General features: G+C 36.2%; 1 protein-coding gene across 6 annotated transcripts in view; it reads left to right on the top strand.

Annotated features, from left to right (window-relative positions):
• Nucleotides 1-17,436, top strand: part of HOOK3 (hook microtubule tethering protein 3) — a 104,987-nt gene that overhangs the window by 77,905 nt on the left and 9,646 nt on the right. For 4 of the 6 annotated variants that reach the window (XM_032413299.1, XM_032413303.1, XM_032413302.1 and 1 more), the window contains 7 exons: nt 3,250-3,337; nt 5,797-5,802; nt 7,903-7,937; nt 11,273-11,355; nt 12,987-13,087; nt 14,702-14,806; nt 14,988-15,059. In XM_032413299.1, coding sequence (XP_032269190.1) covers nt 3,250-3,337; nt 5,797-5,802; nt 7,903-7,937; nt 11,273-11,355; nt 12,987-13,087; nt 14,702-14,806; nt 14,988-15,059 — 490 coding nt within the window. The remainder of the gene's footprint in view (nt 1-3,249; nt 3,338-5,796; nt 5,803-7,902; nt 7,938-11,272; nt 11,356-12,986; nt 13,088-14,701; nt 14,807-14,987; nt 15,060-17,436) is intronic. The other 2 variants (XM_032413300.1, XM_032413301.1) reach the window with 1 other exon arrangement.

Genomic DNA, 17,436 nt, shown 5'->3' with positions numbered 1-17,436 from the left:
TTCTTACTAGTTCCACTGAATCTTTTAACTTAAATGCAGTTTGTTCACCACCAATATATTGTCTGTCAGAAGGAAAGGTTTGTAGTAACCTCCAAAGTCCTTCCAATTAGTTTTCCCAGTAAGTTGGCATTTTTTAAATCTGTAATACCTGCTAACCCTCACTTAGGGAGCTTTGTCAAAGTATACATGTTCTTTTTCCCTTCCCTCTCAGAGTTTATTATGATCTCAAGTTCACCCCCTTTCTATACCCCCCTGACAATTATATGTAAGTAGATTTAAGATGTTAACTAACTATGGACACCTGAGTGGCTCAGTCAGTTAAGCATCTGCCTTCGACTCAGGTCATGATCCTGGGGTCCTGGGATTGAGACCCACATCGGGCTCCCTGCTCAGAGGGAAGCCTGCTTCTCCCTCTCCCTCTGCTACTCCCCCTCCTTGTGTGCTCTCTCTCTCTTAAATAAATAAATAAAATCTTAAAAAAAAATCTAAAAAAAAGATGTTAACTAAACTTCTGAAGGGGGAGAAAATAGGTAGAGACAATTCACATTTATAGAGTGCATATTATGTACAGGTACTGTGCTGGACGCTCTGTATGTTATCTTACTCTTCTAAACAACACCATGAAGTAGGTATTTAATCCTCATTTATTTTGATTTTTTGAAGTTTGCATTTTTTGGAAAAAGATGAGCTCATATATTGGTTTCACTTATATTTGTGTGGCTTCATACCTGTGTGTGTGTGTGTGTGTGTGTATACTTCACACTTTAACAGTTATATTGCTGTGGGTGTTGGTCTGTTCCCCCTTACTAGACATTTGAGTTGTGTTCAAATACTTGAACATCTTGATATGGATTTATTATACATTATGTTAATTACCAATGCCTAATAGGTTATAGTATTTGTTGACTAAATAATTTCAAAATGGCTAAGATGGATAGTTGAAATACTCTAATAGTTTGAAATATATTTTCATATTACTTTCTGAAAAGATTGAACAAAGTTACAGTGTCACTAGTAATGTATTTATATATCTCCCCATATTGAATATGGATTTTCAGATAATTCCTTCACTATTTAAAAAGCACCCAAATTTTCTATTCCTTGATTTGAAAAACATCAGTTATTATTATAGATTCGATTGAATTTTTACTGTGATTTTCACTAATTATTGAACTTGGAACATTTATGGTAAGAATTTCTTACAGTTTATTTAGTAAAAAAAAAATTGTTTATTGAATTTTCTGGCTGTTTGGATTCTAAGAATTCATTGCCCTGTTTCGTCCTTAATTCGAGGTAGTCTGGCTTCTACCATTTCACTAAGGTGTTTCCTACTAAAATAACCAGTCATCTCTTAAATGGCCAATCCAGTGGGAGCATTCAAGACTTTATCTTTCGTATTCATTATTGTTGATCATTTTCCCCTTAAACTTTTTTTTTAATTTCAGTTAACACACCTCTCCTATGTTTCTCCTAATTCTCTTCAGGGTGAAGTTCCTCTTTCTACCCCTCTGGTTGGTGACCTGCCATGGACCATCTTTGTTCCTCTTTTCCACTCTTCTTCACATTCTTTCTAGTTAGTGTTTTTTTTGTTCATGGCTTCAGTTAACTCCAAATGGCTCTCACATCTATATTTTCAACTCAGAGTTCTCTTTGTGCTTCAGATGCAGAGATATAGCCTTTTGACAGATATCTCTAGGCACTGCATTTTCAACAAATACAAAATAAGTTTATCTTCCCTTCTCAACCTGTTTCTCCTGTATTCTCCTCAGTAAATGTTTTTCAGTAGCTCAAACCAAAATCCTAAGTGTTATTTTTTATTCCTTGTATTCTTTTGCCCTTTAACTACATATCAACCTTGTTACCTCCTCTTTTGGGCAGACTTAGTAATAATTGTGGTAGCCTCCTCCCGGTCTTCATACCTTCGCTTTGACCTTTTTCATAACATTTTACTGTCTCAAACCAATGTGATCTGTCTAAAATGTTGTCTAAGTTTCACCCTTCTTGCAGCCCTTTAGGGTGATTGCCCAAGACCTAGGGAACCAAATTGGTGTATTGGATGTTACATCATAATGACTTAGAGAATTTCTGAGCTCCAGAATCAACATTATTTTAAAGGCTGGGTGGGTTATTCCATTTCAGCCAGATTTTAGGCCAGATTATAAGTTCTAAATACTTCTGCATTTCATACAAGTTTGCACCCAACCTCTCCTCGTCTCTGGTTTCACCTCTAGCCATTCTTTCCCTCATAATTTAGTCTTTAGACATGCCATTCTTAAAGAATTTGTTATTATTAATTTATTTTTAATTTTAAGTAGGCTCCACGCCCAACATGGAGCTTGAACTCACAACCCTGAAATAAAGAGTCACATGCTTTACTGATTGAACCAGCGAGTCGCCCCCTTTTTTAAAGATTTTTTTGGGACGCCTGGGTGGCTCAGTCGTTAAGCGTCTGCCTTCGGCTCAGGTCATGATCCCAGGGTCCTGGGATCGAGCCCCACATCGGGCTCCCTGCTCTGCGGGAAGCCTGCTTCTCCCTCTCCCACTCCCCCTGCTTGTGTTCCCTCTCTCGCTGTGTCTCTCTCTGTCAAAAAAAAAAAAAAAAATTTTTAAAAAAAAAAAAAAAAAAAAAAAAAAAGATTTTTTTTTTTTAAGTAGGCTGTAGACATGCCATTCTTAAACTCACTATACCCTTTCATTTTCTGTGTGCTTTGGACATGGTGAATTCTCTGTCTTAAATCTGCTTTCCACCCTTAATCACTTAAGTATTTTATTTCTTGTTCCAGTCTCAGTTCAGTCAAGCCTAACTCCTCCACACAATTAGATAAAGTTCTTGCTGCTTCAGGCAGTCATTATTCCTTTTTGGTACCTCTTTGTGCTATGTGGAAGTATTTATCTTGTATTTTAACATTTTGCTTCCCCACTAAATTCCTTGAGTATAGGGATCTTTTAGCACAGTGCTGAGCACAGTGCCTGACACATAGTTTGAATAAACATGTATTGACGTGAACTTCAGATAATTAGATACGTATAAGTACACTTGTGCAACAAAATATGTCCACTAAAGTACCATTTTTTTAAATCATCATAGAACTTTCAAGTAAAACAAAAACCAGAACAGTGAGCTGCACTACTATCTTAACATGACGGTTTGTTTTGTTAATTATACTGTCTTTCTAACCAATATGACAACCTAGGGAGAAGATAGAAATAAGTCTGAACTTGGAAGATTAATATGCATTTGATTTCTAGGCTGGTGAATCAGAGACTTCTGGAAGTGCAGTCACAAGTTGAAGAATTGCAAAAATCTTTACAGGATCAAGGCTCAAAAGCAGAAGATGTAAGTTTTGATATGTACCAACCAATAGTTTCACAGTGTTAAGAAAAGCTATAAGTTTTGTTTTTTATTTGATTGTCTCTACCAGAATAATGTATATTGGTTATGGAAAAGAAGCAATATTTTCCTTTTACTAACATTCCTTATGAAAAGGACCAGACAGTACTTCATTGTACTGATTGGAATCACTCTGCTGGGAATAGAAGTTTATTTGTAGTTATTAGCTAAGGAATTAATTGAGGCATTGTGGAGTTTTTGTTTTAGGAAATGGGGAAGCTAGGATTTTTTCTTTAAGTTTTTATTTATTCACTTAAGTTCCTCTACACCCATCGTGGGGCTCAAACTCATGACCCTGAGATCAAGAGTCCCATGGTCTTCTGACTGAGCCAGCCAGGCTCCCTGAGGCCTTGTGTTATAAGTGTGTTCATCTCAGTTTTCAGAGTTCAGGGTTTTTTTCAAACTCTGGCCAACAACAACAAAAATGCTGGTAGAAATTTAGCATGTTCAAGTAGAAATTTTTTATGTGTAATTGATATTCTTAAACATAATGCTATCCTTAGAAATAACTGTCTCTGAATTTCTGAATCCCTCTTGCTACCCCTACCCTGCCCCACTCAAATATAAGTTCACGGACCTTTTTTTTTTAATATTCCCTTATACTCTGCATAACTGTCATAGCCTTGCCTGCTTGACTGGCATGCTCACATTAGTATATAGTAAATGTGTTGAGCCAGAACTGGATGGACTTTCATCTTCTCATGCTCACTTTCTAAATTATCACAGTGCTTTTGTAGCACGTAGTAGTCAGTCTCTGATGAAAGTGTAAATAAGTTTTGCAAATCTTTTCCATTTAATAAGCAGTATACAGTGCAACTGCAACTATAGAGTATTCAAAAATCGTGTAAAGGGGGAGACCTTAATTTTAGTGACCAATCTTTGCTTCAGACAGTTGGTTCTTCTTTTATTATTGTTAGTGTAATTTGCTATAAACTCTGGCCTTTGGGTATAAACCTCTACATAGTTGCTTTCATTGATAGTCTTTTTGGAGAATCATCAAAACTATAGACACATCATTTCTGTCCAGTCTTATTAATGTAAGAACGTATGAAAACAAAAGGAACCAATGAAAGGGTGTTAAACCAGTTATATTACTTAAAACCTGCAAATATTAGATCTAGAAAGCTCATTATTGACCTCATTTTATGAGTTTCATAAACATAATCTACTATTGGCAGTATGCTCTTTCTAAGATCACTGGTTTTGGTTTATCCTTTAATTAATGTGTGGGTAGTCCTTCTTAGATCCCAAATTGATTCCTAGTTCCTAAAATTGTCACCAACATCTAAACTACCTTATTCCTTATTAAAATAGAACTAGTTTGAAATGTCATGGTTTACTTTTTAAACATGTTTTTAATCCAGAATGCTAAGCCAGAAAGAGGTGAAGCAAAACCAACATTATTGTATTAAAATATTAGTAAGGCTAAGACTATCTTAGAGATGAATTTAAGTGATTTCTTCAGTGAAATCATTTGGTCTCTAAAACTTTGAGGAGACTTTTTGTTGCTTTGTTATGGGAGAAAGGGAAGGGCATGTGGTACATAGGAAAAAAGAATGGCAGAACATCAGTATCAGCCTACCTTAGTGTTATAGCGATAGCCACCATATGTACTTGATTCTCTTACTGGTATTAGAACATACAGAAGGAGTTTATTCTGTAAAAAAACAATTTTGCGTAGCCTGATTTAGGTATCACTGTGGTAATCAAATCTAATTAAATATGCTGTGTGCCGTTACTTAGAGAACATACTTCAGAAGTGAGTGCCAGCCCTGAAAGTACTATTTGCATAAGTTAGTTTATTTGACTGCCCAGATGCTAAAGAGAGGTGTTGCTCTAAATTCTTATATATTCCCTTAGAGTTCTTTCATATATATCTAGAAAAGATTCAGATAGGAACTTTCCTTATTGTGATATGCCTCAAATCCAGCAAATGTTTGATGTTTTCGTCTTCTCTTTCACAAACCTCTAGTGTTGCATCTCAGGAATATCAGGTAGTTCGTAGAACAACCTGCCAAATGGAACTGGTCCTCTCTGAAGAACAGTATAATTTCTGCCCATTTCTGTTACCAAAAGCACAGTCCTTTCATATGACCTGAAGTCAGAGTAGGATGGTTTACACATTTTTATTATTATTTTTATGTCATTTATTTTTAGCATGGAAGCAGAAAAGCATTGTTATATCCAGTCATATGGATAATTTGAGCTAGCCACAGTGTATAAAACTCAAGAGAACAAGACAGGATGAGGAGACCATAGAAGAAAGAAAAATGTACATTTTTGAAAAAAAATGCATAACTTTTACTTCTGTTCATGAATTACTAAATCGTTCCTTCTATTGGCTGCTGTGTTTGCTTCATACTAATATGTCCTCTCTGTCTCTTGGCATGGTTTCTGCTCAAAAGGCTATTGTAAGTATGGCTTCCTATTCATTTCTTTATATTGAGCAAATTTTTTATTTATATACATTCTCTTCCATCATAGTTGATGGTATTGAAATTTTTAATTATGGGAATTTTATGCAAATGAGTGTTATTTGCCTTACAGGTTTATGCCCTTTACACTTAAGATATTTAAAGGATATTGAAAACTTAACAAGTCAAACCAAAAAGACCTCTGCTCTTATTTGTCTCCCCCATCCCACTCCTGCTCTACCTCCTTGTTATAATTAGTACATTTTTATAAATTATTTGGAAGCTTCCTATTGCAGTCTGGCCTCCTCCTGCCACCTACTTTAATAGTAACAGTCTTCAGTGGAGAGGTGGTGGAGTATAGGAAGCATGGAAGTAAAGACCATGCATAAACTTTGGAGTCTGGCAGACCTGGGTTTGTTTTTTGTTTTGTTTCAGACCTGGGGTTTAATTTTGGGTCTGCTACTTGAAAGTTACTGAATGTCTCCCCAGTCTCACCTTCCTCAACTATAAGATGAGGCTAATATTGCTCATAGTTGTGAGATTAACATGAGACTGCAGTGCCTAGTGTATTAACCATTCATGAGATGAATATTGTGTATTATCTCAGTTAAAACTAATTTTGCTAGAACCCAGTCAAAAGGTAAATGCAAAATTACAGTTAAGGTATTTAGAAAGTATTTTCATTTTACCATCTGTACTAAAGAATGAACAAAGCAATAACTGAAAGTTAACAGAATTATTGCCTTTCTTTTATATTTGGGGCAAGCACTGATAGGGGGCCTTGTAGTCCATTGATATTGATATAGTTTACATATTGAGCAAAGAAGTAAATTTGATAAATTCCAGAGCTGTGTTACAATGGACTTGAATAAACAGTTATAGTAATCATTTTTAAATACGGTGACTGAAAATCGAAGAACTCAGTGTAAAGGTTTTTTCTCCCCTCACTGCTGTTATTGACTGATTGGACAATTTGTTTTATAAGCCTATATTAATTGGGTTTGGCTGAATTTATCTCAAAATGGAATGTTTCATAGAATTCATTAATAATATGTACCCTACAAGTGTTAAGTTTAATTACAAAACCTAGTGGTCCTTTATAGACTGCCACTATTTTTTTTATTTTTAGGCCAATTCTAATCTGCTTTTTAGGAGACTGTGTGTGTGTATGTGTTTTGAGAGCGAGAGAGAAAGAGCACACACGTGACCTGGGGGGAGAAGAAGAATGTTAAGCAGGCTCCACGCCCAGCGCTAGCCACCACAGGCCTTGATCTCCCGATCCTGAGATCATGACCTGAGCTGAAATCAAGAGTCGGATGCTTAAGTGACTGAGCCACCCGGGCAACCCCCCCGCCAGGAGAATTTTTAAAAAATACCCAGCCAAAGCTGCATTCTTCAGTAAATTAAATTCTGTGCACACAGCATCCTTCACATTCCCATACAATCACATAAATTATTTGTGTGCATATTCAGAAATCTCTGAGTAATATTTATGGAAATTAATCCTAGTCTCTATCATGATGCAAGGTAAATAATATAGTAGATAAAAAGTATGTTAGGGAAAAATCTATTATTATTAGAATTCTACCTGCCTTTTGGTTCCAGGAATATTAGGTCTATATATAAGTGGCCTTTTTATTAAATTCTTCCTTTTTTTTTTTTTTTTTTTAGATTTTATTTTTTTTATACAGAGAGTGAGACCGAGCACAAGCAGGGGAAGCAGCAGCAGAGAGAGAGGGAGAAGCAGGCTCTCCGCTGAGCAGGGAGCCCGACGCAGGGCTCGATCCTAGTCCTGACCTGAGCCTAAGGCAGACGCTTAACTGACTGAGCCAGCCAGGCGCCCCTATTCAGTTCTTCTTGACTATAAATAGCGACTTCAGATATGCAGTTTCTAGGTATTTTATACCGATCGCTATCATCATTTGCTGCTCTCTCTCTAGTCAAAGAGAAATAGACTTAGGTACATTGTGTGTTTTGAGCTCTTTGACCAGAGAACTTAGAACTCATTCAGAGTCGATTACTACTCTACTTTTTATTTTTAAAAAATAATTTATTAGTTAAAATGTTAAATAAATTTCTTTTATTTTCCATTTCCAGTCAGTTCTTCTAAAAAAGAAGCTTGAAGAACATCTGTAAGTATAAAAGCTGTTGAATATCATTCTCCTACCCTCCAGTGAAATAGAAGTATTTTGTTAGGTGGTTACAGAGTATCTAGGCAATGGCACAGGTGGCCCCTGAAGATAGGGGAAATTATAAGACATATTAATAGTGTCTAAAGGGTCATCTCCACCCAGTGTCCTTAAGTCAAAATAAGTACTGCTTTAGAACTGTTTTCTCGTATAAGATTCCAGAGTTTTATATCTTTGTGGTAGTATTTATAACTATAGTTAGGAGTTTGAGACTCTCTAGATCAGGAGGCAGAAACCTTTTTCTGTAAAGGGCCAGACATCAGTAACCTTAGGCTTTGCAAGCCATGGTCTGTGTCACAATCACTTAGCTCTATAGTTTGAAAGCAGCCACAGACTATAAATTAATGTTGTGACTGTTCCAATAAAACTTTATACAAGAACAGGCAGCAGGCTGAATTTGGCCCATGGACTGTAGTTTGCCAGCTCTTGAGTATAGCCAGCTGAATTTTCCTTTTTAAGTAAAGTTTTATTTTAAAGTACTACAGAGCTTATCAGTAGCAGATTTTCAGACGTTTCCTTGAATTGCAAATATATCTGAAAGTGACTTTTTAATCTAAAAATGAAATCTTAAAATAATACATTTGTTTTCTCATGAAGAAATCTTCACCCATCTTTATCTTTAGCTGAAGTTGACATCGTTAGGAATGTTTTTGTGATTTTCTCACACCCAGTAATAATTTTAATCCTTCCTATCACTTTCTAGCAACACTCTCCTAACAAACATTGAGTGTAGGTTGGCCATGAATTGTTACAGTGTTCCACTATGGTAAACCGGACATCCTCAGTATCACAGAGATAACTTTGACTTGTTCTACTATGATTGGAAAAAAAGTTCTATAATTTGGCAGTTTGTCTCATGCTGTCCAGTTGTTGTTTTTTTTTAATCTGGGAAAAGTGAGATAATCCTAGGAACTGACACTTGCTGGCAAGTCTAACAAGGGGCAAATTCTTAATGCACTAGTAGAAGAGAAAATATTACCTCCTAGCCATTGTGAGGTTACCTAGAGTCCGAATTCAGTACTGAATTCTGTCCTTTTTTTCTTTCCCATCTCTGTATTGCAAAAAAAAAAAAAGGAATACCAGTTCTTTCATAAAACTGACCATTGTTCTGTGTTCATTTACATAGCAAATATCTTCATCAAAAAGAAGAATTAGTGAGGATGAGGCCTGTTAGTCTCTAGTCTCCTGTGGCTGCCACAATTACCACAAACTGGGTGGCTAAAAAAAAAAGCAGACATTTATCCTCTACCAGTTCTTGAGACTACAAGCCTAAAATCAAGGAATTCAGCAGGATGGGTTCCTTCTGGAGGTTCTAAGGGAGAATCTGTTCCATTACCCTCTTCAGGCTGACTGCTAGCAATCCTTGGTGTTCCCTGGCTTATAGACACATCACTCCAATCTCTGTCTCCCCATCTTCATGTGGCATTCTCCTCTGTACGTTTTGTCTTCACATGGCCTTCTTATAGGGATACCAGTCTTTGGACTCAAGGCCCACCCTGATCCAGCATGACCTCATCTTAACTAATTATATCTGCAAAGACACTATTTTCAAATGATGTCACATTCCTAGGTATTGGGGGTTAGGACTTCACCATCTTTTTTGGGAGATATAATTCGATCCACAAGAGGGTCCATAGACATTTCAAAAGGAGGTCATTCTCATGCAAATTAAAAACTCCAAGGAAGACTATTTTACATACACCAAATTGATAAAATTAAAAATCGGGCATACTAAGGATTGCCAAAGATGTTCAGCAGAGGTAATTCTATTGCCAAAGATGTTCAGCAATGTATACTGCACTGAGTATACATCAATTTACTTAACAAACTGAACATGCACATATTCTGTGACCCATCAATTCCACTCCCTACATTAACCCTAGATTCCTAGAAATGCTATTATCCATGTGTCAGGAGACATGTAGAAGAAAATATGAAAGAATATTGTTTGCAATCACAGAAAAGTAGAACCAATACAGATACCACCAATTTGTAAAACAATAGCTAGAATGAGTTATGTTCAAACAGCAGAACACTATACTGCAGTAAAATGTGTAACTTAGGGCTTACACATCAGCATAAGTGAATCTCAAGAGCATGGTGTTAAGTAAAAGATGGAAGTCACAGAACAATACATATAGTATAATATATAAAGTAAAAATTTGGCAAAATTCACCAATATATTGGTTAGGAATACACACAAAGGCTCATCACAAAAGTCGTAAGAAAGCTTAAAATTCTGGGTTTTGGGTTCCCTAAGGTTCTGGGATAATTTCTGTTTCATGACCTGTTTACTGGGCTTAAATTTTCTTATTCTTTTAACTACTGTATATACTCATTTTGTATCTAGATATGTCACACACTCAAAAAATTTGTTGAAAAAGAGATTTATTAGAGTATTATGCATAGAAAAGACCCGAAATAGACTTAAAGTGCTCTGTTTTCTTCTCAGTTTTTTTTCTGTATTTTCCAGATTATGCAGCCTTTTTTCCTCTCATATTACAAAGTGCCAAACTAAATATAGAGAGAATTACACATATTGTAACTAACAGGGAGAAACTTTCTGTTCATTTTTTACTTTTGTATTGGAATATAACTTACATAAAGTACACTAATTTAAAGTCCCTAAGTTTGATGAATGTTTTTCTACGTACATAAGTATCCCAGATCAACATATAGAATACTTCCAGCAACTCATCAGGATTCTTCATTCTCCCTTCTAATTGATTGATTCCATCCCCAAACTAGCCACTATGCTGCTCTCTTATCACCTTTCATTAGTTTTGACACATTCTGAACTTCCTGTAAAAGGGATCCTACAGTATTACCCTTTTGTATTTGACTTTCTTTGTTCAGTGTTATTCTGTGATATCTATCCATGTGGGTGCATGTGTCATTAATTCTTTTTTATTGGTGGATAATGTTCTTTCTAGTTCTATTTTTAGCACTATTTTGCAATAATATTTTTGCATTGTATAACCTCTAAAATTTTAAATTTTTATAATATCCTATTCCTAGAAAAAAATGAAGATCATTAAGTTCTCTGTACCCTCTTGTGCATGTTTATGTAAAAGAGAAAACTATTTCAAAGTCTGAGATTTTTGTCTCTTTTTTTACCTATTTTAAAAATATATATTAAATTCATGTTGGATTAGGCTTTTTATCCTTTTTTGTTTCATAGCACTTTTGTGCTATGCAAGTGTATCCCAAGAACAAAGAAGTTAAGTGGAAAAAAAAAAAAAAAAAAAGTTGACAATGTGTTAAATATTTTGTTGCAGAGAAAAGCTTCATGAAGCCAATAATGAATTGCAGAAGAAGAGAGCCATTATTGAAGATCTTGAACCACGATTTAATAACAGCTGTGAGTTTTCCCTAATTAGCGTAGTTGTTTTTAATTGAAGTATAGTTGACATGTTATATTACTAATTGCCACAGTTTTGTGTTTTTTTTTTTTTTTAAGATTTTATTTATTGAGAGAGAGAGAGTACACATGAAGGGAGTGAGGCAGAGGAAGATAGAGTCCCAAGCTGATGCCACACTGGGCTCAATCTCACAACCCTGAGATCATGACCTGAGCCGAAACCAAGAGTTGGATGCTCAACCAACCGAGCCACCCAGACACCTAGTGATGAATTTATATAAAATTGTTTCTTTCAGAAATAGGTCCTATTACATATTCTAGCAATTAAAGACTTTGTCTGATTTACAGAAGGAGTATATAATCGTCTTTAAAGTATTTCTAATTATAGTTTTGAGTTTTCCTTAACTGTGGATGGTAATGAATATTTTATGAAATTAGCTATTTTCATAGTATAGTTGCATGTAAGTCAGCCAAACTTTTACTGCTTTTGATATTTATACATGTAGGTAGCCTGATTTTATTAATGCTTTTATGTGGAGCAGGACACAGACCTTCCCCCACACACACACCTTTTCTAACTGTGGTGAAATATATATCACATAAAAATGACCATTTTAGGGGCACCTGGGTGGCTCAGTTGGTTGAGCATCTGACTTCAGCTCTGGTCATGATTTTGGGGTCCTGGAATCAGGCCTGCAACAGGCTCCATGCTCAGTGGGGAGCCTGCTTGTCCCTTTCCTCTCCCTCGGGGCTCCCCCCTCCCTATTCCGTGCTCTCTCTCTTTCTTTCTCTCTCTCTCTGTTAAATAAATAAAGTCTTTTTTAAAAATGATCATTTTAACCATTTTTTAAGTATATAGTTCAGTGACAGTACATTCACATTGTTGTACAAGCACTGTCCATTTCCAGAACTTTTTCATCATCCTAAACTGAAACTCTATGACCATTAAAGAATAGCCCCCCATTCTCCCCTGTCCTCCCAGCCCCTAGGAGCTTCCTTCCCAGAGAACTGTTCTAAGTAACTGTTCTAAGTAACTCATCTAAGTGGATTCATACACTTGTCCTTTCACATCTGGCCTACTTCACCTGGTAGAACGCCTTTCATTTTCACTTATATGGTCTCCGCGTTGTCACGTGTATCAGAATTGAGGCTGAATAATATTCGATTATACATATTGACCACATTTTGTTTATGCACTCATCCGTTGATGGATACTTTTTAATTTATGCATTTCCAAACTGAAGTTTTTGCTTATTTGTAAGAAGCCTTTTTTTTTTTTTTTTTTAAAGATTTTATTTATTTATTTGAAAGAGAGAGAGAGAGCACATGAGAGGGGGGAGGGTCAGAGGGAGAAGCAGACTCCCTGCTGAGCAGGGAGCCCGATGTGGGACTCGATCCCGGGACTCCAGGATCATGACCTGAGCCGAAGGCAGTCGCTTAACCAACTGAGCCACCCAGGCGCCCTGTAAGAAGCCTTTTTATAAAAACAAAAAATTATCAATTTTTAAAATAAAATTATAGGAATAGACCAGTCTCTCAAAGCTCCTACTTGTTTTGTCATTTGAAATATTTTTCAGATTGTTACAATCTAAAAAAATTTTTTTTTTCTTTTTTCACTCTCTCACCTGTAGCCTTAAAAATTGAAGAATTACAAGAAGCTTTACGGAAGAAAGAAGAGGAAATGAAGCAAATGGAGGAACGATATAAAAAATACTTAGAGAAAGCCAAAAGTGTAAGTATGAGTTTCCGGGTTTCTCCACTTTCTGATCATGCTTCACTGGTCATCCAGTTTAGTGCGTGTACAGTGAATTCTCACACCGAGAGCTATTAGGGGAAGAACAAAAGAAATGCCAAGGAAGAAGCAGTGATCAAAATAGGTTACCCCACAGAGTAGTTACTAATTACGAAGACGAAAATGGTCCTTTATGTAGAAAATAAGTGGCATTCACCTCCTTGGGGTAATAATCAAAATTAGCTACACTGATGGTAGACAACCAACAACATCTTGTGCCTCCTGATAGAGTAGCATTGTCAATAATATTTAACCTGAATCTAAGCAATCTTTTAGATCTCTCAGTTCCCAGGGAAAATGAGATTATTGAAACAAGTTAAATAACACATCATCAAATAAATCCAGAATTGGGAATAAAAGTCAATGTTATGAAAAACAAAAATAGGCATTGGAGTGTGGGGGAGCACAAGAGGCTCTTCTAATTTAAAAGCGCCTAAAGTACCAAATGTAATGCATTAATCTTTGGGTCCTGAATTGGGGGTGGAAGGAGCAGTGATTTATCAAAGACATTTTGGAGACACCTGTGGAAATGTGGATTTGGACTGAATAGTGAGGACCTACAGAATTGTTCATTTTCTTACAGATGATGTTGGTATTGTGATTGTATAAGAGAATGTCCTTAGTCTAAAAAGATGCATGTTGAGTACTTAGGGGTTAATGTTGCCAGGTCTGCAGATTACCTTACAGTAGGCTCCCAAAAAGCGTGCGCACACGTGTGTGTGTGTGTGTGTGTGTGTGTGTGTGTGTGTGTGTGTAGAGAAAATGTGGCAGTGCAGCAGTTGGTGAATTGGGATTAAAGGAAATGGATTTTTATTGTTTCCCTAGGTTTGATCAGTTTTGATAGTAAAAGTATTGAGCCGAAAAGCAAAAAGAGCTTTCCCAGGAGACTGCTAGTTGGCCAGCTAGAATTGCATCACATGCCCATGCCTAAACCAAGCAGAGGAGGCGATGGGGTCACAATGATAGGCTTTTTAACCATCGGGACCCACTCTCCCAAGTATAGGGCTGCTCAGAGGCAGAGGGTAGCTGAGCCACATCAGAGGAAAGGGAAAGGGAAGACACCTGTCAGTAATGTCTGCTACAGTATTACTTATTAATTTTAAGCCAGCAATGCTACTTATAACTGATTCTTTTACATAGCTAAAAGTTTTATATAATTGAAAGTTGTAACAATTGAATATTATTTCATACATTCAAATTTTAAAGTACCCCTGTAAGAGATAGCTTTATGATTCTTACAAGGTTTACCCTTGATTTTTTTCTTTTAAATAACTGCTTCCTTAGATGTTATATTCTTTAAGTTTGAAACTTTAAAATTTTTTCTTTGGGGGCACTTGGGTGGCTCAGTCAGTTAAACGTGTGTTTGGTTCAGGTCATGATCTCAGGGTCCTGGGATCGAGCCCCGCATCAGGCTCCTCGCTCAGCAGGGAGTCTGCTTCTCCCTCTCCCTCTACTTCCCCCTCTCCCTCTGCTTCCCTACTCATTCTCTCTCTATATTTCAAATAAATGAATAAAATCTTGAAAAATATTTTTTTTCTTTGTTCATTTTTGCAGGTTATCCGTACTTTAGACCCTAAGCAGAATCAAGGAGCAGCACCAGAAATACAAGCTCTTAAAAATCAGCTCCAGGAACGGGACCGACTATTCCATTCTTTAGAGGTAGTTTGCTATATTATACTATACTATACTATACTATACAATGAGATATTTGGTTTTTAATTCTTTATTTTCTAAGAGCCTTGCTGTATACAACTGTGTCCATGAATTTAGATAAATAATTGTATTTTATTGATAATGAATTGTTTTTCATTTTACATGTTTACATGTGCTTCTTTTTTAGAAAGAATATGAGAAAACAAAAAGTCAAAGAGAAATGGAGGAGAAATATATTGTTAGTGCCTGGTACAATATGGTAAGAAAATAATACTTTAAAACATATTGCAAAGTTCAATCAATATGTAATATTTATTATACTACCTGTATTATATAAGTAGTTCTACCAAATGAATCTGAAAGTAATTGCTATCCTAACACACACTAACCAAACCTAATACTGATCTTAGGACTGAAAAGGAGAAATGAGTACCACCATAAACAGGGTTAGGATGTTTTCAACACATCGTTATTCCTAGAGGATAGAAAGATAAATGAGAGTTTGATTTCTGGCCCTGAGAACCATTTTATTCTGGGAGAAGGGGACTTGAATAATATCGAGCACAGATACAGTAGTGTTTGTTTTGTGGGACTGTTCCATTGTCTTTGCAGGAGTGGTACTTAAAATGAGGATGGTTTATCTCACCCGGTTTGGAAAATGTTCATGGTGGTAAACCCTGAACAACTGGAGGTTTTGAAATTGAATTTTCCAACACACACAAAAAAAAGTGTTAAAAATATTACAGAGGAAAATAAATGCTTGTCAACATTCTGGGCTTCAGTAAGATTTTCTGGAAGTGAATAGCTGTGAATTTTGAAGAGTGCTGTACTTTTTTCAGTATTTTTGTCCTAGACTTGTCTTTTTTTATTCATTGTTTTTTCTTCCCAGTAAGACCACCTCTGCCTTGTCAAAATGTTAGTTGCCTAAGACAAGAAATTGAACCAGATTTTTTTTTCATCATCTCTGCCCCACCCCCCCACCCCCACCCCCGCCCACCGCCCCCAACCCTATAGTTATGTTGTGGTTATTTCTGCTTTACTGATACTGTGTCTTAAAGGGTAATGTCCCAGGTTTCCTAATAATGGGATTTGATCTTTGTCAAAAGTTCATATAATTTCATGACATGTCCACATTTATTCTTGCCTTGGTTAAAACAACATATTTCAAATTTTATCACAATTCTAAAAAATAAGGGAAAACTATCTAAGGAAGTTCTCTGAGAACTAGTTCTGACTCCATCTATTCTGTTTCCTCTTTGTCCTCTTAGTGATCTTAGAACTCTGCCCCTCAATCCTTATTGGTCATTTCATAGTTTTGATTTGATTTGTATGACTTCACATATTGTGGTTATAGAACTGAATTTACTTATTCTGTGACGTGGTATTAAAGAATAGCCCTACTTTTCAGCTCTCAGGGAGTAAAGGAATAACTCCTAGTAGAGTCACACAAATTATGTTCCAGTAAGATAGCAAGTAACTGCTTCATACATACATTCAGAAGGTTCTGCATCTCAGAATACTGAATGGAAGGGAGGCGACGAGCACTGGGAAGAGGCATTAAATATCTCAGAGAATGGCCCCGTCATGACTACTGGCATCAGAAAGGTGTGTGAAGAATTGGAATAAGTTGCTTGGAATGTGAAAGTGAAAAAAAGATAGTATATTTTAAATAAAATAGATTGGTAATATATGTAGCCACATTAATAAATTTAAGGATTACCAATAGATATTTGTCAATTTTCTTCAGATTTTTAAATGCTTTGATTTCAAATTGAGTGAAAAACATGTTCTGGATTTTCTCATTGCAAAAATGGAGAAATGTTACTTATTTGGGTATATATGATAGACCAAAATTCTGTTAAAGACACAAAGCCACGACTAGTGTTTTCCCTAAAAGCTAACAAGTGATGGGAAAATTGATGTTTAGTCTTCTGTCTTCTGTGCCAGTCTGTCCAGTTCATTGTAGGAAAGCCCTAGGACTTTACATAGCTTGGCTTAGGTAGGCTCTCCTTTTGGCTCTTAGTTGCTTATTTCTTCCTTTCTTCCTTGTTGCAGTGTAAACTTCCATCAGCTTACTTGTAGCCAATTATTGGTGAGAATAAATAGTCGCTCTCTGTTCTTAATGTTTCCCTGGTCAGGGTTCTTTATTGTCTTATTAAATAAGTACCCAGACCACTTTTTTCCTGATCTCCTCACAGACGAACAGTTTAAAAGGCGCACTCCCAGAGGTTTCCTCCCTCCTGTTTAAGGTGCTCTGGGCCCAGCAATTGTATATCCTCTCCCTTCTAAGCTAGTAGGCCATCCTACTCCAGTCTTCAAGAAAGACCCCCTTGCTCTTGGTTGGGCCCTCTGTTGTGGACTGTCAGGAATTTTTCTTAATTTGCTTGAGAATACAAGCCTGCCTCAAGTGAAGAAAAACACCTTGGTGGTATGTATTATACCTAGCCTGGCTTTCCTCCTTAAGAAATAACATGTGCATTTGTGTTTTCCACTCAAAATAAGCTGTGTGATTTCCACAACCCCATGTGAATCAATTGCTACCAATCAATTGCACTTTTTGTTCTTGGGAAAATCACTTTTTACATTTGATCTGAAAAGGAAGTATGATTGAATATGGGTAATGTATTCCAAAATTC

The sequence above is a fragment of the Phoca vitulina genome, unplaced genomic scaffold (genome assembly GCF_004348235.1).
Source record: "Phoca vitulina isolate PV1807 unplaced genomic scaffold, GSC_HSeal_1.0 scaffold15, whole genome shotgun sequence".
Taxonomy (NCBI): domain Eukaryota; kingdom Metazoa; phylum Chordata; class Mammalia; order Carnivora; family Phocidae; genus Phoca; species Phoca vitulina.
The sequence above is the reverse complement of the archived record's forward strand: the minus strand, read 5'-3'. Positions and strand labels throughout refer to the sequence as shown.